Raw genomic sequence first — 25,359 nt, forward strand, 5'->3', positions numbered from 1 at the left:
ATGTGACATCAAACTCTAGTGTGAATGGTTCACGGCCCTCAAAGCAGCCCACATGCGCAAAAGAAGACGTCACACTCAACGTGATCTGTTTATGGAAATAAAAATGGCGGCTACAGAGCTAGCAGGTGTTGTTGCAGCAGTCTATCAATTTCTGCACAGTCGTAACCGTCAGAATTTTGACAAATTAATTAGAGAATGAAGGACTCTGAGAAAAAAGAGAGCCCGTGCTTTAACAATGGCTTTGTTTGGAGCAGTGGCTGCTACCTCCGTGCAGAGGTATATATGGATGCTTTCTCGTTTGTCTTCTCAGGCGGTGATAATTGGCGTCTGTCTTGTGTCAGTGACGTAAAAGACGGATTTAATGCGACATGACCTTTCAAACAGCAGTCGCGTTCTAAAACATCAGATATGTATCGGATTCAGTACCACATACGAAAGTGACCTAGGTCGGATTTGAAAATATCAGATTTGTGCTGTTCAAACTGTCATACCATGATCAGATATGGGTCACATAGGGTCAAAAAAGTCGGATTTGATGCGCTTTTGCCTGCAATGTGAACATACCCTAAGTTTCTCAACCTATCTCAAAGGGAGAGCTCAGCCATCCTTTCTAGGAGGATCACATCCATAGCGAAGAGAAGTGATCCTGAGGCCACCAAAGCAGAAACCCTCCACCAATTCCTTCCAGTAACATTCCTCTAGGTGTCGTTATTGCCCATGTGAGCACTGAAGTACCCCACCAGGGCAATTGAATCCCCAGAGGCACCTTCAAGCACTTCCCCAGGGACTTCAATAAGACTGGGAACACTGAACTGTTGTTTTGCACATAAGCACAAACAACAGTCAGAACCCATTTCCCAACCCAAATGTGCAAGGAAGCAACCTTTCGTCCACTTGGGAAAAGTCTAAAGTGCAGTACAGGGACAGAACTGGGAGGATACAAGTATACCTCATTAAGTCTGCTGCTTATAATCAAGTGCAGCTCTGGAGTGGTATAGAGTCCAGCCACACAACAGGAGACTGGTTTCAGAACCCAAGCTTTTTGTTGGAGCAAGTACAACTATATCACGCTGGTACTTCTCAACCTCAAACACTAGCTCAGGCTGCTTTTCCATAAGAGAATTGACATTCTATGTTACCAAAGCCAGATTTGTCGGGTTGACAGCACTTCTGCCCCAAACACTTTCCCATTCACAAAGTACAAACCCCTTACAGACCCTCCAGATGAGGGTTGACCCCATGTTTTTCTTTTGGGCTAAGACCCAGCCACAAGTAGCTCTATTATGCACAGGGTGGGGCCCCAGTAACCCTATCCTAAGCAGGGTAGCCATATCCCATGATTTATCCTTCATCATACATTTTCCCCCCTGAATCTCTCTTAGTCTGGACTCAGGATCAATTTTCCTTGGGAGTCCCAATGGGGAAATGGCCCTGATAACATAGTTCCCACGCAAACCCCTCCGCTATAATAAAGTTCGTGGAGAGGTCCATGGGGAGACTGCCATTACAAATAAAAGTAATCTAATAGGTGTTTAGTTCCTTAGATAGAGTAAATAGAACATTTGGCATGCTCTGGTCATAGCTGAGAAATTTTAGCAGAACAGGCAGTGGCAAGGAAATAATGGCAGATGAGACAGCTGCCCATTCTTTGTTTAAAGGTGTGACAAATTAGCTGCTAGATGCAGGTGCAAGCTGTGCTAATCTGTATCACCTATGTAAAGTATGAAAAACCTGGACTTCCAACAAGACTTTTCTTTTAAGAGAAGCAATATTTTCTGTTGAACAGAATAAGTTTGTGCTTTATACCTTTGGAGAAGAAATTACAGCACATGACAGGATATGTAAATAACACATAAGCTCTTTAGTAAACATTTTAGAGCCATGAATTCAGGACCAATTGATGCAAATCCTCCCTCAATTTTGTAATTTTATTCCACTTGGTTGATCAGATATACAGGGTGGACAATGGTGTTAGTGTTATCCCAGAGGAAAAAAGGAGGAAAAAATGGAGGTGGGGGGAACAAACCATAAAAATGTTGCTTTATTGTTTCCTTGTTAATTGAAATGTTAAATAGCAGATTGAGAGTTTTGGAGACAAAGTTATAGAGGCATGTTTAACATGGTTTGGACATGTGCAGAGGATGAATAGCGGATATGTTGGACAAAGAATGTTGAAGCTGAGGCTCCCAGACATGAAGAAGGTAAACCTCAGAGAAGGTTCACGGATGTAGTTAACGAGGACATGCAGAGGATTGGAGTGACAGCAGAGGAATAGGATGTGATGAAGTAAATGAACCACTGCTGTGACCCTTAAAGGGAGCAGCTAAAAGAAAAAGAAGGAGATGAAATGTTAAGTAGTGTTAAACTTTAACATCAGGATGGGACCTACTGCATCTTAATTAAAGCATAATGACTCATTTATTTGGATTTGTCATCATCAAATATTCTTGATTCAAGTGGACTTACTGCAACAACAGACAAAATCATTACTCATATACCTCTGGCAACAACTACAGGCCACTAATGTGGACTAAGGCAGAGAGCCAAATACATCTGCAGTCAGATCAATTTATAACTTTGTGACTCTGGCAGACTTTATCATATGCGTGTCATTCTCACCCTATTTCAAAGGAGCTAAAATTCAGATGTGTAAGCATAAGATTAAAAGCCTGTTTCCCCCAGTGGATGTCAAAACACATTTTGACTCCCCACCTTTCTTTTTTCTTCCTTTCACTGTCTCTCAGGCCTTGGATTTTAAAAGCCTCTGTTCTTTCACTCTGCACCGCGCCCTTTTGCCCCCTATCAGAGCCAGAGAATATCCCACCCAAGGAGTTTTAATGTCAGCGCCACATATGGTATCGGTTTAGACAGTACTGCTCCAAATCACACACCTTTAGATAAACTTTCACTGTCAGTATCACATAAGCTTGTGTGTCTTCCAATACAGGCACATTTCAGGGAGCAGTATAAACTGTAATACTAGTTGCTTAAGCCCAACTGAACAATCATGTCAGTTGTCTGCCTATACCATCTGATGCTAGCTAGGTTTAAAAAAAAAAACTTCAAATCTGTCTCTGATGCTGTGACTTTTGGATGGTAGGGTGAGTATTTGGCATAAATAACATGAAAACATGAATCCAACCTGCCTTGAATCAGCATTTCAAGCTGCTCGTGGTGTGTTGGCGTGGGGGATAATTCCTTGATACAGGTTCCAAATCAACACCGTGGCTTATTTGAACATTGTTGCTGATCATAACGATCCCTGTATGAGTTTACTCATCATCTCAGACTGGTTTCTTGAACATTACAATGAGTCCACTGTACTTAAAGGGCCTCTGCGGTCATCAGATTTCAATCCAATGGAGCACCTTTAGGATTTGGTGAGCTGGGATAATTGGTATCATGGAAACAATCTATAACAACTACGTGATGCTATCACGTCAATACCCAGATCTCTCAGAAATGTTTCGAGCACATTGTCGTGAAGGTAAAAGGGGTTCCAAAGCTGTCTTAGCAAGGTGTGCCTAATAAAGTTATTAGGTTCAATACAATATTTCTGTTGATTTCCCAGAGAAAGAGAAAAAACAAAACAACGGGCTAGAGTGGATCGCAGTCCTTAGAGTCCATTAAATTGTTCATCCCTGCATTTTTTTTCCTAGTACATATTTTGATGCGCTTTCACTAAGATATTCTGAGCTTTGCTGGGCACTGTGCCTGTGTTGTGAGTCACCTAATGATTCCAGCCTGGGCTGCAGGAAGAAAAAGCCACTTAAGCCTGTCCAAGTTTCCTAGTAAAAGTCAGTTATGATTGGGACCCATTAAGATTCCCAGCACTTCACGCTGTCAGAACAAGTGTTTTTCTCGGTTGCTGTGATCCTGCTTACATTGGGTTTTCAAAAATTCTTTAACAAAGGTATTATGAAGTTGGCAATATTTTCAATGAATGATCAGGTTGGGTAGTGTAAAAGGATGAAAGCAGGAAGCAGTTCCTTTCTCCAAGTACTGCACACACACATAATTAGTTATTACCTGAGACAGGTGTCTCCTGGAACTGTTCCACAAAACACAAGTTGACGTGCTGTCGTTTCATGCGCCACAGGCCACAGGGAGAGAAAAGCAAGGTGGAATAATTACTCGGTGAAATCACTAGCATGTAATGAAGAACACAATAGAAACAAAGGATGTGAGCAAATGCTAATTGGAGAAAAAAACATGTATGTAAAAAATGAACCCAGAGAAAGTCAATTCTTGCATGTAATGTTTGGCTAGGATTACAGTTTTGCGTATAATTGAAACTGCATGAAAAGCATGAATTGTAAAAGATCTGTTTTCTACTAATCTAACTTGAAATACTTGAAAAAAAGCAGACCTATCATTATGCATGAACAAGTTAAATCCTAAACCTGAAATGAGCTTGCTGCATGAGTCACCATCCTGTCCTCATCAGCAATTAATTGTGCCAGCACTATATCACCTGTTATTACTGCCATTGATGGTGGAAGAGGTGCACCCACACTTTGCAAGCCTCATTGGATATACCTGTGCACTGATCGGGACCTTATTGGCTGAGTATGTGTGTCTGTCTGTGAAGCGTAGGAGGGACCCTGACACCCTCATACCACAGAGAATTACTGCTCAGGAAGCACTAGAAAAGATAAACTGTCGACAGACAGGCACCTTCCCACCCACATAAATTTTGGCCTACCAGACAAAGAGGGACGTTTTATATGTCAGAGTGATTGTCGAGGGGGAGATTAACGGAGGCTAGTGGGTGGCATTAACTTTGTAATAGTCTACAGAATTAAGCTGGAAGGTGTTTAATCTAATTCTGTCTTATAACTATTGTGCTCCAGTTCCCATATGCAAAAAGTATGTGATAAATCCAGAAAAAAGAGTCTCTACAATTACAGTATGTGTATATTTCTTCATGAATATGCGCCAAATGTACACAAATCAGTAAAATCACATTAAACGAGACTGTAAGACAGCATTTTTTTTTAATGCAATAGCAATTCAAGAATCACTAATTATTGTAGATAACACTTTAGAATAACTTTCACTAATAAATCATTAGGCGATACGTATGTGACAGCTGATTTACTGTGGACAAATGACAAAATGTCATCATTTTAATTCTTACAGTAAAATTGCCAACGCTTAAACGAACACAGCGCGGTGAGTCAATAATTATTATTTAGTCGACATTATAAAATTGTAATTGATGCTTATGAATCTTATTTTACAGTACATAAGTAGGTGGTATGGCATACTTCACTAGATTGTGAGCCTGGAGACAGCAGTTTGTGTTCTGCTTCCATCACTATTTAATTTCACACATTTAGTTAAAAAAAAAATCACTGTTAGTTTTGGATAAATATCATTTTTAGGGTTAAAACATCACAACTTCGGGAATGAAAGGTTTTGCTTGTGTTACAGGTGTTACAGGATCAATGTTAAAGGAAACCATGTGCATATCTGAAACACTGAAATTAACAACAGGGTGGTATTTGACACCTTGGCAGTTAAAACAGGCAAAGTGTTTTCCACAGACAAAAAGCAAAATAAGTCAGTCTTCTTACAGCTATACAAGACTTTATAATGTCGTGAACCATATATTTCTTTATATTTGTACACAAACAAAGGGCTTCATTTAACAGCATAAATGTTACAATCCAAATTTGTTAGCGGTTTATAAAAGCTGGACGTTCCTTGGAATTCTGTTGTCTCTGTGGTTTAGTTCTCTTCGATGTGCATGTTACCTATTTTTCTCTTCCTCCAACCTGTTGCCTAGTGTCCCCTGAGACGTATCGATAATGTGGAGAGACAGGGGACTTGTGCGTTACTAATGACTGATGGATAGCCCTTGAAAAGGACACCGCATTTACATGATGAACGATTCAGGCGAATGATTGAGTGTGACATAGAAGGCCCCTTGCTGCTAAACGCAATGAGAGCAACATTTATAATAACTTGTCAACAGTCCTCATTTGCATCATGTGTTTCCTCCTGTTTTCATATTGCTCACTGTGACCATCAGAATGATGAGAAACAGTGATGCCAGACTGCCTGCGTAGGTCCTTCAAACACTGAACATGGTAATGTTCTGGCAGTGTGATTGATATAGGAACCAGTATATCACAATGCTTGGGTTATTGGTATATAGCACAAACAAAACTTAGAAATATTATAGAAATATATCGGTGCCTGTCTGCCTTCTTACTATGCACATTTACACAGCTTAAGTTATTTGGGAGCAGAGGGTCTTGTTGAAGTTTAGTCAACAACAGGCAAATGAGCACTAATGTTCTGGTGATCTGGTGATGGACTACAGTTCTGTCTAATCACGTTTATGTGTGTAGCTAGAGACCAGCCACGCACATAGTACACCCTTTAATTAAGATACTTTGAATCTAAAGACTACAAATGGCTCTTTCAACTATAGTTCACCATTTAACATTTGTACCTGTATGCTTTCATTATCTCTTTCTTATTATGTCTTTCTCCTCCTCCACCACTGCCCTCTCCATCATTTCCATCTAATCCTCCTCTGCTTCAGGGGACGTTCCTTCCCTGAAGCTTTATCTCCTGAGCTGTAGTCAGGGCTCTAAAGCACAAACATAAGCATGCTTCTTTATTCCTAATATTGTCACAGTTACTTATTTTTGATTAAAATATCACGTGGCATGAGAGTTACACAACGTCAGATCCACTTCAAAGAAAGTTTCATTAATGCTAGCTAACAGCTGCTAATGGTGACAGAAAAGCTCAGGATATTCTAAACAGGCCACCTCAGTATCACTGTCATCGGACAGAAGTACTTGTCGCGAATTCCATTCACAAATTTTGTGCGTAAATAGATGTGAACAATCTGCACACATTACAGATGAACGGCGACCAGAGTTGTTTATCCTACTGCAGCTACTGTAGCAAGGGGTAAAACCTGAATCGATAGGGGTAAGAAAATAGAATTCATTTGACTGTAATCTGCAATCTACTGACTTTAAGCTGTGAAATTTTATACACTGTACCTTTAAGAAATAACACATGTGCCCTTGTGTTTACAGAGTGATGTGAAATACTGGTCATGTACATGATGTTAGCAGTGGTAAACAGCATATGATGCATTGTGTTTCCCTTTAGACCAAGGCTACTGTGACTGTGGAGTGTGCGAGTGTGATGAAGGTTGGTTCGGTGACGCCTGCCAGTTTCAGGAAGAGTGTAACCTATCCAGCAAGAAGAGCAGAGAGCTTTGCAAAAACCAACAGGGGGTGGTCTGCTCCAACAGAGGTACAGCTATTGTACAAACACACGCACAATGAGTCAGTTACATATAACATAAATTTTGAAGCAAACACTTATCAAAGCGTTGCACCCTCACATATTACCAACAGCAATTTTTAAGACAATTCGGCATGCTCTGCTAATATTTTAATAATATCGCCTAAACATAGCCTAGTACCAAGCCATTAATAGACAGAGTGAGGGGGTAATCAGTTCGGCACATCGAATTTTTTATTACAAAGTGATGAGCAAATATTTAAAAAAATAATAATTCAAAACTCTTTTTTAAATAATCGACCAGTTTATATGAATTTTTCTGTGATATCAATTTACTACAAGCAAAAACATAAACAAGGAGTTACCATAATAAACGCATTAATTACAATTAATCCCTCGCTGTGTTTTCATATCTTTGCGGGGACATTTAATTGACATAATGCTTTCCCTAGCCGTTTACCCTAACCCTTAACCATCAAAAATGAATGCCTAATCCTAACCGTAACCTAATTGTAATCCTGACACTAAAACCACATTTTGAGTCTGAAAAATGCCTTCAAACACGTGGGGACTGGGATTTTGTCCACATAAGGGCTGTTGGTCCCCACAAGCATAGAAAACTTTCAACTTTTAGTCCCCACAAAGATATATAAACACAGTCACACATACACACATGAGTTCAAACAAAAATCCCACCTACGCATACAAATATATGTAAATACTGGAAGACATTTTGAATTAACAATAGTCTAAGTAAATACTGAAGTACATTTGATTCACACAGTCTGTGTGACTAACATAGTATTATGCACTGACACACTGAAGGCACACACTGTGAGGTGAGTCTGACAGCCAGCCCTTCATCTACTTGGTCGTGACCTCACTAGCGTGCAATGACTCCAGCTAAATGAAGGCTATAGATACGTCTATGTGTCTGTGATGCGTTCATGTTTGTTGGTGTAGTGAATGTATATGTGTGTGTGTGTATTGTACCGTATGTGGCCTGTATAGAAATGCAAATGTATTCACAGCATGTGGCTGTCTAGCCTTCTGCTTCTTTAGCACATAATTACAAAAGGGAACGGTGCGAGTTACTGCACGCACACACAGTCAGACAACAATTTAGAACTATTGATGTACAGACAGTGCTTCCAGTTAACAGCGCTAGATTCTAGGTGTTGAATTGCTCTTTATTGAAATCTGACATTTTCCAACAAACTGTGTCTAAAGTTTGTGTTTCCCATAGGAACCTGCCACTGCGGTAGCTGCATGTGTGACAATGAAGACAACAGAGGCATGGTAACAGGACGTTTCTGTGAGTGTGATGACAGCGAGTGCCTGGATGAGGAAACTGGAGAGATTTGCGGAGGTGTGCCCTGCATTTGCTGACACAGCCCTTTACTCTCCCCCTAAACATAGAATGCATCTTTGTATAACCAATGCTGGATTTGGTACAAAAAAACCCAACTACTGTAATACATATTGTGTTTTACTGTGATAAAAGAATAGAAATGCATTGCCTTTGCTCATTTGGTTTCCATAAAAAACTCATGCATTAACTATATACAATTACAACTTACATATGCTGCTTTTTTTTTTAATTTAATACTCACTTCTTTTTTTAAAAAGGAAAAAGTAGTGTTTGGATTACCAAAAATATGACTTAATCACCAGGACAGTAATCACCATTTGTCAAAATACATTTCGGAGGAAATCTCATCAGCTGTTCCTCTGTGATCTGCTTCCAGGGCATGGCCAATGTTACTGTGGAAACTGTTACTGTGCTGCTGGTTGGCATGGAGACAAATGTGAGTTCCAGTGTGACATGAGCCCATGGGAAAGCAGGCAGAGATGCACATCTCCAGATGGCAAAATCTGCAGCAACAGAGGTCTGTTTACCTGGAACATCGTGTTTGATTTTTGTTTTTTATATTTATTAAACTGTAATCACAAATTTGAAATGAAAGTATTATCATAATATACACGGGTCATGTACACAGTTATACATAAGAAATATAAACATACACATATGTTTGCTGTCGCTGATTAGAAAGCCACAAAATGCTGGACTGAAGAGTATTATGCTGGTTACATTTTCAGATCATGCACCAAGGACAGAATTCTGTCTTTATTCTCAAAATGCAGAAACAAAAATCAGAAGTCAGAAAACTTAAAGTCAGACGGGAAAAAAACTCAAAAGACACCCCCATTTTGTGTTTTAGTTGATGATTATTTGATGATATTTTTCTTTGTCTATCAGGAACCCTCAAGATGAACTTTGAAGAATTTCTATTAGCCTAATTATAGCTCTGTAGCTCACCACCAGGTGGCACATAATTATATGTCAGCGATTTCACTAGCCCCACAAATGTCTCAGCTATTTACTCTGCTGTCCATCGCTATAGCAGAGCTGTACAATGTTGTTTTTTAGAAATACCTAAAGCAGGTATTTCAGGTATATCATCTTTGAATAGAAACTTGCAAGCTAACATTCTTGTAACTTTATTCCACTAAACCTTGTGGTTCTTTTTTCATGGATGTCTGGATGTTAAACATTTCTGTAAGACCTGAATAGCCCCACTGATCATTTTATAGGGGCTTAAAGAATTTAGATCTACCACTAATTCAATTTGCAACATGTGCCTATCGCGTCATCAGAAATAGCAGCGTAGAAGTTTGGAATTCATTTTTAAAGGTAAGATACTTAAAAAAACAAGACTATGTTTCTGGCATGCATAAATCAAATTACACCGACCAATAAACCATGTTATTATCATTATTATCCAATTTTTAACATGTTAAATGATGCCAGATTAAGCTAGCAAGCATGTAATATTAACCAGAAACCAGGATGTTGTTTCAATCGACATTATGATTTTTTTTTTAAAGACTTCAAAGTGTGAGTTTTCTAGCTAAATATAACATTATACTGTAACACACAGCGGTTTGGTCTAATTAAATAAATATATCCACTGTGGGTATAACCTACTATGGTAAAACAGTAATTGTACAACAATCAGCGAAACAGCTATTTTTGTGATATATTGCTATGAAGAGGCAGAGAACAGATTTGAGAAGTCTCGTAAATATTGTTTCATAAGTTTTATGGTCTTTTTAACTGTTACTGTCTGTATTATATTACAGCTCAGTTGATGAAAAGAGCAGAGGGACTAAAATGAGACTGAAAACACAAGGTGAGTTTAAAATAAAATGCCAGCTATGAAAAATGTTTTCTCCTAATGCACTTAGAGGCTTGTCCAACATTTTGTCTTTTTCTCTCTTCAATCTATCTCTCAGCAGTAGAACCACAGTACAATTCAGCCTGAAGACTGTCACACAGTGAGACAGCACCCTGACTGGGAGACTCATTTCCTTGAGTGTTTCAAGCTTTACTTTTTTCTTATTTTTAATAAAGCAAACATGTGCTCACCATGGTGTGGTAACTGTCAGAAAAAAGTTTAAATGTAGTGCTTGAATATCATTGCTTTACATTACATTTATTTGTCATTGTTGTTTCAATCCATATAATCTAAGATTGTTTTTTTAAATTAAACCAACCAAAAAACTGAAATGTGTGTTTATGTTAAACACACAAATATGTATTAATACCACTTAAGCCTCCTAAAATAAGAAGTATCTTACAATGCCTGTTAAAACATGCCTGAAATCTGAAATCTGTTGTAAATCTAATTTCATAGCAGATTTATCTGCATACAGGATGGTTTGTGTCTCACACAGAAAGTGGTCAATATATTTGTTTTGCATTTGAATATTTAATCGTTAAACTGTTAAAGGAGCGATGTGTTTCATAAGCACAGACACGTATCCTTGTGCCAAAATGAGAAAAACGATTTTTTACATAAAAACATATATACAAAGATTAACTATAAAACACTTTACTGTGGTATAAGAACTACTGTAGCTCAATGCATTTTGACTACTAATTACCAAAGAAAGATCTCTGCAAGGTACTCTGGGAACTATCTAAAGTCTACATGAACTACATGATGATCCTGTATTCTGAACCCTGGCTGATGAGGCTCTCACTATTCGAGGGCTCTGATAATATCTATTTCAGTAGAAGTGTGTTGCTAGGGAACAGGAAGCAAACATTCTAAATGGGGTCAAATTCATTTCCTGTCTGTTTGCTGCATTATAAAGAGGGAAACAAACACTCTGTGCTACAAGCAATCAAACAATTTATACATTTGTTTTTGTTCTGTTCTTCTTCGATGTTTTTGGTAATGTCTTCCAGTCTATTTTTTCTCCCCGAATGCTTGTGCCATGAAAGGAATCTTTATCATTTAGTACCAATCCTATTAGTAAATAATATCTGAAAATGACAAACAGCTTACATGGCATTCTGAAAATATTCACATTGCTTCACTAGTTCCACATTTGGTCCTGTTACAGCTTTATTCCAAAATGTATTACAGTCATTTTTCACCTTAAAAAAAATTCTACACAGTCCTTGATAATGACAAAGTGAACAAAGATTGCTTGAAATTCGTTCATTTAATTTCATGCAATTTATTTAACGCAATGTACGCAAGTTTTCATAGCCTTTTCAGTGACACTCATAATTGAGCTCAGGTTCACCCTGTTTCCTCTGATCATCTGTCAGATGTTACTACAAGTTGATTGCAGTCGTTGTCGTGAGTCATGAGTTCAAACTCATTGCTTGGAGGACAAGCAGTCAGCAAAACAGCTTCACTAACCTAGCTCAAGTGATCCTGTGGGATTTCAGTAAGTCTCTCAAAAATTAATTACAGTGAACTGGCTGAGGGCTGGCTAAGTGGTAGGGTGAAATGGTAGGCTACATGGACAGAGTCTCATCACAGAGCTGCAAAATTATGGTCTAGTGCACAACTGACATAGCATGAACAACTGCCTTGTAGTGGAGCAGCCACTGTGCTGATGAAACAGCAGTAGCACGTAACAGGGGCCCTCTTGTCCTGATCTCTCTTGAAAAAGAGATTTTTAATCTCAATGAGACTTCTTATCAACTCCTTTCTTCAGCCTGTTATTCTATTATCTTGCTTTAATTTCTTTAGCCATACTTCAACATATAATAACAAATGGCACAGGATGTTAATATGATGTTAAAGATTTGAATTACTATACATTACCAGCAAATTTGTCACATTTTCATCAAATTGCTTATGACTTTAAACTACTATAAATCCAGAGTCTTAGAAATGTCATTTAAAATAAAAGATTATGTCCTTGAAAGCTACTCCAACCTGGTTTACTTAAGTTTTACTTTAACAGACGTGGAAATAACAGCACTATATATGGGTACATTTCAAGTATACTTTATACTTTATATATACTGTGTGCAGTGTTGGGCAAGTTACTTTGAAAAAGTAATTAATTATAGTTACTAGTTACTTCTTCAAAAAAGTAACCGAGTTAGTAACTGAGTTGCAAGATTCTAAAAGTAATTAATTACTTGAAAAGTAACTATTGCGTTACTTTAAAAAAAATGTTTAGCCCTCTTAGTCTAGGGCAGTGGTCCCCAACCTTTTTTGCGTCACAGACCGGTTTGTGCCCGACAATATTTTCATGGACCGACCTTTAAGGTGTCGTGGATAAATACAACAAAATAAAACTAGTACCAGTACCGAAAAAAAGAAGATTTATTCATAACACACGTGAAAAGACCAAGGAAAACCGAGTTAACGAAAAAAAACGATAACAAAACAACGCTAAAAACCGATAAAAACCCTGAAAACCATACATTTCACACCCGAGTCTCACTCTCGCGGCCCGGTACCAAATGACTCACGGACCGGCCTGGGAGTTGGGGACCGCTGGTCTAGGGTATAATTGGCCATTTTTAACTACTTTCGATGTTTCCTCTACATTTCAACTTTAAAAACTATTTACTTTGCCTTGTTTGGTATCATTCTTTTCAGCACAACCTAACGTGTCTGAATTTACAGTTATGTTTTCATTTTGACATACTGTATTAACACAATTGATCTAAAATCAGACAAAAAACATAAAATTCGAGTAGAAAAAGTTACATTTTTTACTGTAACAACCACAAACAGGTTTAATGAATCATATTTTATAACTTTAAATGCAAATATAAATTGTCAATTTTAAAATCATATGCACAAGTTTTGCAAACAACAAAGTTATTTTTTTTATAACCATTTCAAACTATTTACATAACAATCAGGTGTTCTGCATTCAATGAGATGCCACACAAATTATTTGTGCCACTTCAAAAATTTCTGTCTACTATAAAGGAGAACATCACAGCCTGATACCTGCAGGTCTGACAGCAGCAGGTGTATCACTCCTGTTTTCTACCTGGAGACAGCAGTCGCGTCATTATTCTGATACACAACACAAAACTATCCACAACACTACATACTAACTACACAAGACAACACATTAACTACACACTCCAAACATGCTGAACTCCTAAAACTTCCACCTCTTCCTAAACAACCAAATGTCACGTTGCCATGTCATTTTTGATTGGTCGACATGGTGCATTTTTCCACCAACACGAAAGGGCTGCTTTTTGTTTGGTTTTGGTTTTTCTTTGCTCATAAGCAGAGAGTGCTTGCTGCGCTGTCCTTAGACAGTAAACGTGATGAAACTATTGAGGAAAAAACACCGCGCATATATTGTTTATCATGACTCTGGTTTTACGTGGCTTATCGACACAATTTAAAAACCGGTATATATCACCTTGTTGCTTTGTCATCTTAAAGTTCTCATGTGATTGGCTTACTTGCTAAGTAATTCCAAGAAGTTGAACAATTCAGTATAGGATTTTATGGGGACAATTCTCAAGTCCTGTCCCTATGCGACATGCAACAATTTTGCTCTGAATTAATCCAAAAAGCACTTTGAAGATAATTCCTGGAGATTATAGGCAATGGATCAAGTCTGACAATTACACTGAGGCGCGATTTGATTTCATCATCGTGTACAGATGTAAAGATTTGAAGTGTTTTATGTGAGATTGTGACATGTTATTCCTCTCTCCTGCATTTTGTTCATGAGTAACCTTCATCTCGCGCTCATACTCTATGATTAAATTGACTGACAGCAATCACAGGATGATCCCTCCCTTTATCTGTTTGGTTTACACAGTCTTCCCAGTAGAGATTATATCGGAAGTAAACCAACCACAGGATGTCAAAAGCTGAATACATTGAAAACATATACAAGTGAATGTGTCATTTCAAATTCTGAAATAACAGGTATTTGGAACATTTCCAAATGGCATCCTGATTTTTAGTGATTATAAAACATTTGTGATCAATGACCGTTACAGGTGCTGTAATCTGCTCTGGTGAAGCTCCACTGTGACATTTGTATCAGACATAAAAGTGCATGGGTCTATTAATCCAGAACCCCAGGGTTATGAGGTAGTGAGAGAGACGAAGCGGAGGGCCAAGGGCCAGACACGCACCAGCTACAGCCTACAGGCCTGCCAGCTGGCCTGCTCCCCTGGGGTTCCCCATGCTCTGTCACTGCTGATAAGAGAAAATGGGATTTCCAATGGATACTGCTCAGCTGACGGTCTTGCTCAGACGTGAAACAAATAAAAAAGCGAGACAGACGGATGGACAGATACAAAGATAAAGGATAAAAAAAGGAAGTTATAGCCTTTCAGCAAGAGGAAACGTATGCGCTCCTATCCCCACCAACATACATGGAAAACAGCGATTTGGAACTTGACATTACTCACTGTTTTTGGCCTAATTAATCTGAAAGATTAATGACCAGTGTAGAAAGAAAACACAATTTACAGGATGTGTGTTTGTGTGTTTTAGGGACCTGTGTGTGTGGAGAGTGTAACTGCCATGATGTTGATCCCTCTGGTGACTGGGGAGATATTCATGGAGACACCTGCGAGTGCGACGAGAGGAACTGTCATGCAACATATGACCGCTACACAGATGACTTCTGCTCAGGTCAGCAAGCTCTGTATGGTTAAAAAACAGATTCAAACACATGATGAGGGTTTTGTAGTCTGACTACTTTGCTTTGCTGACTGCTAGTGTGATAACCTAAATAAATAATAATAAGAAAAGTCTATTCTTCAAAATGTTGAACTAATGTTTCAAAGAAGGGCTGGTGACAAAGTTACAGCTACTCTAATTTCTGCTTCTTCTTTAAGAAACTGCAGTCCCATTAACTTAGCAAACACCAACAGCACTTTGCATGCTACTCTTATTGCTTTGGTACAACTTTTCAGCCATAAAAGTAAACTTCCTATATAACTTAACGATAAACTGGGGAGCAGTAAATATGACCTTTTCATGATTTCTCCAAAGAATTAATGAACAAAGTATAATAGATGCTACTATGGAGCTTTCCATTTATTAAATTATAATATTTTTCTGCACAAAACCCTGCTTTCACCAACTCTTCCTCTATGCTTTCGGCAGGTCATGGCCAATGCAACTGTGGCAGGTGTGACTGCAAGGAAGGGTGGGCAGGGAATAAGTGTGAGCATCCTCTGTCCTGTTCCCTGTCTTTGGAAAGCAGTTTGAAGAAGTGCAGAGGAACGTCCAATTTGCCCTGCTTCGGACGAGGTACCTGGTCTGCCTGTTGCTATGGTTACCGTAGCAGGCTTGCACTCTGCTTTTACCTCTTGGAGTAAAATAGGTCATTTCCAGAATTGCGCATCTCTTTATTCATCCTTATGAGCGTTTTACAGACATCAGTCAAATGTGATGGCGTCTCTAACCGAGCCATTATCTTAACAGCGATCGCTCGACTCTTGTGTTATACAGCAGTATGCATTAAAATGTGTGAGCATAATGAAGCCTTACACGCGCTAGTTTTTTTTATCTGGTTTGTGAGCTGTGATGTGCATTTGTCCTCATACTTATATATATATGTGTGTGTGTGTGAAGGTTTTTTTCTGGATGTGTTATATACATTTAGTTACAATCTTTTCTGGCAACAATGTCACCTAACTCTCAGACTGCAGGTGGTTGTGTCTAGATTTATTACAGTGCACTGTGTAATTCATAGGTGGCGCTTCTAGACAGAGGAAGCTTGTTTTCTTGGTACCTGTAAAAGTGGGGCTTAATACTAATAGTAGATTCAGCTACTGAACCAGTGGTTCTGCTAACAAAGCAAAGGTCCAGGTGTTTTGTGTTTATTCAAAGTCGTGCATCCACAAATCTTTGCTGGACGATAGTAAGATAGTAAGGGAAAGTGGGGGAATAGTGTATGTAGTAGATGTGGAAGATCAGTGTAATAGAGGTGATGACATTGTGTATTGCCACCTACATTCAAAATATTTTCCAACAATTTTCAAATATTCATGACTAGAAGAGCGAAAAGATCAGATATAACATTTCCAGGATTGCGTGGATCTGGTTTAAGGGACTGTACAATCAGATGTATGACCGGTGTATATTTGGATATTGCTAAATTCTGACTGGTACACAGAATTGTGTAACATTCTTATCTTCTTCCCCCACTTCGAAGGAGGGAGCAGAGCTCGCACAAAACAGTGCAGACAGAAATATCTCAATCTAAATAACTGCTATTCTGTCTTTGGCAGAAATCTGTGTGTTCATATAGGACTCTAATATACATATTATGAATTTGAGAAATGGAGGAAAAAGTGTTTTTAAAAAAGCTTTTTTGTACTCCAGAAACATGCTTTTGCTTGAGCAGGCAAAGGTAAAAAAATATGGAACGAGACCACACACAAACAGTTAATTAAGAAACAACTAGGTGTTTACATAGCTGAAAGCTTTTCAGTCAACAATGTGAGAAACAAATGAGTCATTTTTTGCAAAGCAGCACTGATTAATCATTACAAGAAGTGGGCTTAAACGCTTCTGGGCATATCTACAATAAATGGTATTAAACTTAAATACCAAATGGATGATGTAAGAATAAGATCTAGAAAAAGGCTTGGCATTTATGGTCAGACTGCAGCAGACGTTTGGATATTGATGTCCGAAAAATCTAGAAGGTTAATGAATATTTCAGTTTCAGACGCTGCCAGGTGTTTGGTATTTGGAGGAAAACGCTAAACGCTCCATTGCTACTGAATTTGACTCACTTAAAACGATTCAGCACACACTGTGACACGTTACAGAGGGTGCACAAAAGAAGACTGATAAGGACATATACATATCCTCCATGTTTTGTAGCATGTGACGAGTTCAGAGTTAGTCAGAAACTGCTTATGCAGAAAGAACTGTATGAACTAATAATTATCAAATGATTCATCTACATGATCTCTCACATTCTGTTCTCTAGTCAACATCTGCTGAGTAGTTACAGTTATTTAGGAGCTACTCATTAATGATTCATTAGTTATCAAACCGTTCCTGATTCATAACTTCTCACATTTTTGTGCAAAGTATTCAGCCAGCGTGTGATGATACGATATCCAGGAGCGTAGCAGTGCGCCTAAAAGAAGATATAGTTCCATAAATTACGAATAGTTTTTATTCTCATTTTATTCATAGTGTGTATCTCAGATTTGATTTTAGATTTAAAGTCTCTAGCGAGGTGTAGAAAAAGAAAACAAACCAAAAAATCTTTGATCATCAGTCTCAGTCATGTAATGCACATTGCCAGACGACAAAAAACAACAAGTTCTTACCATCATCCAAAGTTAACAATGCACAATGCACAGTTGTCCTTGCATTGACAGCCTGCATTGTTCTAAAGGATGCTACAGCCATTTGTTAATAAGACAAATTGTCTGGTAGTCTGCTGCATACACTTGGGTGTCTTCTCTTGTACCTTTTTACACTGATGCAGCAACCTTAATCAATCAGCTTTACAGTGCTGTGTAAGCCATTGTTCAGTGTATCTAAACACTGTTGTAATTTTTCTAGGAAATACCTGGCAGTATGTCTGTACCTCAGGAGATGGTACAGTAAAGCCTTTGCTATTCTGTTGGTTGCACACTGATTGAACCTAATAATATAGGCAGTGGGCAGTTCTACAGGGACAAAACTTGCTTGGTCTCTGGACTCTGCAGATATGTCAGGGGTTAATGTGAAGCATTGATTCACTTGACTGTGTGGGAAGTCAGGGGGGGATGTATAGCTTTTCTGCAGCTGGAAATGGAAAGGGAGGATATGTGTGCTTTGTACTGCATGTTATACTCTCACCCATGGGCGAAGGAGCTGCTGATTACACCTGAGTGCACGGTTGCTACCATGGAGACAACAAATTACAGAAAAGTTAACATCACAAGGTTCAACTGAACAACAACAACAAGCAGGCAAAACAGAACCATTTTGTGCCTTTTTCTAATGTATCACCATTACATATTGTGCCAGGAAGACGGCCTCAAACCAATGGCGTGATTGAGGACATATGGCGTTCCCCACCACATAATGAACCAGAAAAGATTAACTTGTGCACAGAGAGTTAATTAACTTTAATTCCTCTTATACTTCCTTTAAATTATCTCCAAAAGCTGCAACAAAATGAAACTTCAATTTACACAGTGCAATGGAACAATTAATGGGATTCATGAATGCTTCCCTTTCAGAACTGCATTAAAAAAAATGTTTCCAGCCCATTCGGTAAGCGTTTAAAGCCTGGCAACGTATCTCACTGTTGTTCGTTTCCTGTTCATACACCTAAATGAGAATTAGGATTTGGAAACTATGAGATACGGTACAGTTCTAGGCTGAGATTTTCTAACCCTTGTCGAGGGAAACAGTTAATTGTCAAAAATAATTTTTCTTCTAGTTGCTTTCTGTCTGTAGCAATGATGTAGTGCTTAGAAACTCACAACGGTTGGAAAGAATGTGTTCATTGCATGACTGTGTTGTCAAAAGATGTAAACAATAAAAAGGAAGACAGGAAGCAAGGTAGGAGGGAAGATACAGAGCGAGAAAGAGAGAAACTGAAGGAGACAGACACAGAAAATCACTTAGGCATGGATGAATGAGGCTGGTACAGATGTTAGTCTGAGAGGAAAGGCCTTGAAATTTGAAACAGCAGCTTCAGAGCTTTCTTCCTGAAAGATGGAGACAAGACGCTTGTGGAGTACATTCTTTATACTCTGGTATGTCCTGACGGAAACACCTGCTTTCAACATCTTTTTGCTGATTCTTGGGATTCCTTTCTCTGCTCTCTAGTGTGGCCTGTAGTAGACATTCACTGTATGTGTGTGCTACTTTTTAACATTTAATAGCACATTCCTTCTGCAGTAGAAAAAAATGTTTTTAATCTTACAATGTTGTGTCATTTGCAAGGTTTTGAAATATAGTTAATTGTCTGTATAACAAAACTGATTTTTTTTTTTTTATCCCCTAAGAAGTTGTTACCACATTGGTTTTAGATGACTATCAAAAACTTAGTACATAAAGTGAATCTAGCTGCATACTGAATGCTGATGGAATGCTTTCATTCACACCACGGGATGGGACATATGAGCAAAGGATGAGCACATAAGGGGCCATCATTAGGCTTAATGCATTATACCTGTTGTGCTGGAGGACTCATTGCAGCTGTTGCTGAAATGAAAATGAAATTTAGTGAAAAGACCTTAAACAGGAGGGAAAACCAGACTGACAATGCTGAAAGCACTCTTTAACTGTGGTCACGCGTTGTTTAATATATTGTGCAGTGGATTTGATTTTACATTTAAATCTTTAAATCGACATTTTTGAGCTTTTTTATTTTTCCAGGTGCAAAGAGCGGATAATGTAGATGCAATCCAAGAGGTTTTTTTTGCACTTTTGCCTGCATGTTTGTCAGTTTCACAGCTCTGTGGTGAAAGGATTGTCACAGCTGTGGTTGTGTTTATGCAGATCAGGCAGTGCAGCACAATTTTGGTGCTCACTTTGGCATAACAATGGGCCCCTATGCCCACTTACTGTTGTTTGAAAATGTGATGAATGAGACACAGTGTAGATGGGACATTTCTGAATTCTGTTCAATTTTGTGGCCCTGCCTTTTGCTTAAATTTAAAGTCCATATATAAAATTGTCTCTGTAGCCATCTGTTTAATACATATCAGGTACATGATTTATATAGGGTGAATGCTTGAATTAACCTAGCAGTTGGATTGTAGACTACTTTATGGTTCAGACCTCAAGCTAATCACAGCAAATCATGTAAGAGTATGTTTAAGTAAGTACAATATATTCTCAGCTCTGCAATTTGATAACACGGAAAACTGATGTCAAAATTATGATTTTAAAATCTTACCAATATTGAAGTTATGTGGTCATGGAATAATCAATCATACTAGTTTGTGCATGTAAGCATATTTAAATATTGCTATGTCCACACTGCATGCATCAGTGGTCAGATCTATCAATTCAATTCTTCAAATGTTGCCTACATCAGACTTTAACCTGACTAGGTAACGACCCCGAACGAACCCATATGTACAAATAACTCACATGCAGTATGCTCTAAACATGAAAGCCGATAAATTCAGCTTGCATAGTTTCATTGCTATGTTAGACTGGAATCCAGCCAATTCATGAGAATGTGATAGTTGAGGATGAAGCCAAAATTTGACAAATTTGAATCTGAGTGCTGTTCAATGGTTTCAATGAGACAGATTTCCAAGGATTTCAGCCTTTAACTACATCTGTCAGCATCTAGGAGGAGGTAGTCAGGTAAAAGCTACATGAAAGTCACCTTCTCTCTCTCTCTCTCTCTCTCTCTTTCTCTCTCTCTCTCTCTCTCTCTCTCTCTCTCTCTCTATATATATATATATATATGTATGTGCATATATATATATTAGGGGTGCAACGATACACAAAATTCACGGTTCGGTTCGGTTCGATACTTTGGTGTCACGGTTCGATATTTTTTCGATACAAAAAAATGTTCATGCATTTTTAATTTGTCATTTATTAAAATTATAAATATATATTTTAACTCAAAAGTACAGTTTTTAAATTTAACCCTAACCCTTGTGCGTGTTTTTTATTTTGACAGCGAATGCGCACCTGCGGACCACTTATGTGCAGCCCTGGTTATTTAGCTCATCATATTGCAGCCACAGAAATTCTTTTGTCCATGAAACCATAAAGCTGCACTTTCTTTTTGCGTTATAGTCTGATTTGTCATAACTTCTCCGTTTTGTGGTAAGCTTTTCTTTGGCTGTCACTTCTTCACCCTGACCTGTCTTATTTGGCTCAGCAGAACTGAAATGCTTTTACACGCTCACTCACATAAGCTCAGCGATTCTCTGCGCGATCAACCTCTCACATGTTTAAGCTTGCTGCGGGAGATTTCACTTGTCATGTTTGCATAGTAAGCTAACGATTAATAAGACGATGTCAGAGGAATTGGTGCGCAAATTATCATCACTCACAGATCAGTGCTGTCGCTCTCTATACACAGTTCGCACGATTGCAAAGTGAAAGCAAAAAAACAAGCGCAAATTCAAACGCGACTTCAATATGTCACATATTGACAGTGGCTCACCGATGCCAATGACATAATTACCCAGCTACATTTCTGAAAGAATGCAAAAGCATTGACATATATTTTTCCTACAATAGCCCGACGGGCAGGGAAGAGATAGATTTTGGTAGCCCGACTGAAAAAATCGCTAGCTCCGGGACGTCGGGCTAGCGATATTGCAAGCCCTGTATCTGATTGAGGAATCACTCATCTTTGGAAAAGAGAGTTTATTACAGAGAAATGGCTCTTTCCAAAATAAAAGCTATACTATCCGCTTCTTCTAGGCTATATTCTCAGCAGCATAAGGAGAATCATGTGCTAACAGCTGTCTAAATGACTCGGCTAAAGTTAGTAGCATGCTTGTTGTTTTTGTCTTTGCACTAGGATGATGTCGGCGTAAATGTGCAGTCATATTCGTTGTGTTCCCACTAGTGCTTTCAGGTTAATCTCGTTGAAATGACCTTAACGCCACAACACGGCAAATCTCCGTTAACGAGCTACCGCCGATCGCTCCGTGCATGGCAAACACGTTAACGAGCTAACTGCGCTAACACACTAGTTCACACCAATGTAATTGAGCATTGCAGGGCACATCCAACATACTGTTTTACTTTAGTCCATGACTCGCTTACCTTCAGGGTCATACGTCACATGAAAACCAAAATAATTCCAAACGCCAGATCTGAATGTTGCAAGGAGAGCTTAACTTCTGTCTCGCTAGCTTGCCCTGCGCTCTTCCTTCTGACTATGCTGTCTGTGTTGAGCGCTCAGTGGATCTGCGCTCGACAGTGCAGCCTAGGCGGAGTAGTCGAACACAGATTCACTGAGCGCTCAACACAGACAGCATCGTCAGAAGGAAAATTGATAAAATAAATTACAAATGTTGTATTGTTCGATACATATGCGTACCGAACCGAAAGCACTGTATCGAACGGTTCAATATCGATACGAATATCGTTGCACCCCTAATATATATGTATGTATAAAAAAAAAAAAAAAACACCCAGCACGCCCCTGCGGGCGGTTTATCCTTCAAGCTCGGGTCCTCTACCAGAGGCCTGGGAGCTTGAGGGTCCTGCGCAGTATCTTAGCTGTTCCCAGGACTGCGCTCTTCTGGACAGAGATCTCCGATGTTATTCCCGGGATCTGCTGGAGCCACTCGCCTAGCTTAGGAGTCACCGCACCTAGTGCTCCGATTACCACGGGGACCACCATTACCTTCACCCTCCACATCCTCTCGAGCTCTTCTCTGAGCCCTCCAGCTTCTCGTGTTCCTTCTTCCTGATGTTGCTGTCATTCGGAACCGCTACATCGATCACTACGGCTGTCTTCTTCTGTTTGTCTACCACCACTATGTCCGGTTGGTTAGCCACCACCATTTTGTCCGTCTGTATCTGGAAGTCCCACAGGATCTTAGCTTGGTCATTCTCCACCACCCTTGGGGGCATCTCCCATTTTGACCTCGGGACTTCCAGGTTATACTCGGCACAGATGTTCCTGTACACTATGCCGGCCACCTGGTTATGGCGTTCCATGTATGCCTTGCCTGCTAGCATCTTGCACCCTGCTGTTATGTGCTGGATTGTCTCTGGGGCATCTTTACACAGCCTGCACCTGGGGTCTTGCCTGGTGTGATAGACCCCAGCCTCTATGGATCTTGTTCCTGTGCTGTCATAGTTAGTGCCTCTGTGTTGTCTTTCAGTCCAGCTTTATCCAGCCATTGGTAGGATTTCTCGATATCAGCCACCTCCTCTATCTGCCGGTGGTACATACCGTGCAGGGGCCTGTCCTTCCATGATGGTTCCTTGTCTCCCTCCTCTTTCTTGGGTTTCTGCTGCCTGAGGTATTCACTGAGCACTCGGTCAGTTGGGGCCATCTTCCCAATGTATTCTTGGATGTTTGTTGTCTCATCCTGGACTGTGGTGCTGACATTCACCAGTTCCCGGCCCCCTTCCTTCCGCTTAGCGTACAGCCTCAGGGTGCTGGACTTGGGGTGAAACCCTCCATGCATGGTAAGGAGCTTTCTTGTCTTTATGTCAGTGGCTTCTATCTCCTCCTTTGGCCAGCCTATTACCCCAGCAAGGTACCTGATCACGGGCAGGGCGTACGTGTGACTGTGACGTGTCTGTGTCATCACACCTGCTCCACGTCGCCTAATTATGTCTTTCTCCATGGGTTCTGGGATCCTATGTTGTCTCCTCCTGGACCTCAGGGACCCACAGTGACTTTTTCAGGAACACCCCACTTTTTGATTGCCATACAAATTGTGTGGTGTTTTTAGTTCTTCTAAGATGACGCAAACACTATTTTTTATGGTCCAATACACACTCTTCCGGGTGCTAAAGCTTAGTAAGCATCTAGTGATCTCATTTAAGAGCTGGACACCAGCACTGAACTGCCATCAGCCTTTTTTGTTACACAAGGTAAGTTAGTTCACAAGACCTCATTTGGCAAAAAAGAAAAAAAATATCGTGTTTGCCTTTGAATGCACTTTTCGCCTTCTTATCAACTTTCGTGTGGTAGTTTCTCTTCTCTCTTTGTTTCTCTGCTTTTCTAGCTCTCCTTTCCTGCCCTACTTTGTTTTCTCCTAACATCCCTATAGAATCTGGTTTCATCCCTTGTCTTATTATGTGATATTTTTAAACATTCCGCAGACTAAAGTTGTAAAAGAGTGTATGTAAAACTTTACTTTGAATTTCCCTTCATTCCTTTACTTGAATTTGAATGGCTGCTTACTCGGCATGTAAGTACCCTTTCCTTTCACCTGGACACCTTAATTTTTACTTTCCCTCTTTGAATTCTTTCTCCTTATTTGCCCTCATTTTTGCTCTTTTCCTTCCTTTCTTTCCTTTCCTTTCCTTTCCTTTCCTTTCCTTTCTTTTCACTCTTACACCTTAATTTTTACTTCCCTCTTTGGTCATCTTTATTCCCTTTACTGCCTCCGTTTTTTTGCTGCGTTTCTGTTCCTGTTCCTTTACTTTTTCCTTTACTAGTTCATCCTTCCCTTTCATTTAATTTCCTTTCCTTTCCTTCCTTTGCTCTCTTTCCTTTCCTCTTTAGTTGCTGCTGTTTCGCTTTCTTCTTATTGCTCGAGGTTGCTGCTTGCATCCTTTTATCATCCGGCCCTCCGTGGCTGGAACAGCTGGAGAACAGCAAATATTGCCCGATGTCCAGAGAAACGCTCTCATTGCAGGCATTGCTCAGTGTTCACACATCATGTTGATGTTCTAAGCGAGTGAAAGAAAGAGTAGGAGGGGGACTTATATCGAGATCACAATGAGGCAAAGAGTGTGAATTGTCCCTAGATCCCTCTGTGTGTTTGCATTAGTTTGTGTTGTACGTGGTGTTGGTGTTTGTGCGGTTGCAACCTGATGGTGTTTATGCATCGTCTGTGTGTGTGTTGTGTGTGTGTGTTGTGTGCGGCGCGTGTGTGGTTGCTGGACCAAAAACTTGTCCTGCTTCATTGCAGCAGTGGCCAGCAGCTTGTGCAAACAGCGAAGGATGTGCTATTTTGTTTAATCAAGAAAAATTCTAATGTTGCTATGCCACCGAAACACAAAAAAAGATGTAGTAAGTGTGTGTATTGTGTGTGTCTGCGTGTTGTGGATGATTAAAGACCTCCAAAACGACATGAAGAAAAAAGCTAAGCTAAGAGAAACAAACGAAAATGAGGAGAGACACATG

General features: G+C 39.4%; 1 protein-coding gene and 1 long non-coding RNA gene across 2 annotated transcripts in view; both read left to right on the forward strand.

Annotated features, from left to right (window-relative positions):
* The window catches only part of itgbl1 (integrin, beta-like 1), a 29,840-nt gene extending 8,916 nt beyond the window's left edge, over window positions 1-20,924 (forward strand). The window contains exons 3-7 of the mRNA XM_040005390.1: window positions 7,141-7,287; window positions 8,525-8,647; window positions 9,027-9,167; window positions 15,081-15,221; window positions 15,699-20,924. Coding sequence (XP_039861324.1) covers window positions 7,141-7,287; window positions 8,525-8,647; window positions 9,027-9,167; window positions 15,081-15,221; window positions 15,699-15,913 — 767 coding nt within the window. The 3' untranslated portion in view covers window positions 15,914-20,924. The remainder of the gene's footprint in view (window positions 1-7,140; window positions 7,288-8,524; window positions 8,648-9,026; window positions 9,168-15,080; window positions 15,222-15,698) is intronic.
* LOC120717420 lies at window positions 9,197-10,707 on the forward strand. Its single transcript, XR_005692192.1, has 2 exons — window positions 9,197-10,472; window positions 10,576-10,707. It is a non-coding gene; the product is annotated as an uncharacterized LOC120717420 (long non-coding RNA).
* Window positions 20,925-25,359: the final 4,435 nt, after the last annotated feature.

Source organism: Simochromis diagramma, unplaced genomic scaffold, assembly GCF_900408965.1.
Source record: "Simochromis diagramma unplaced genomic scaffold, fSimDia1.1 OVJJ01000501.1, whole genome shotgun sequence".
Taxonomy (NCBI): Eukaryota; Metazoa; Chordata; class Actinopteri; order Cichliformes; family Cichlidae; genus Simochromis; species Simochromis diagramma.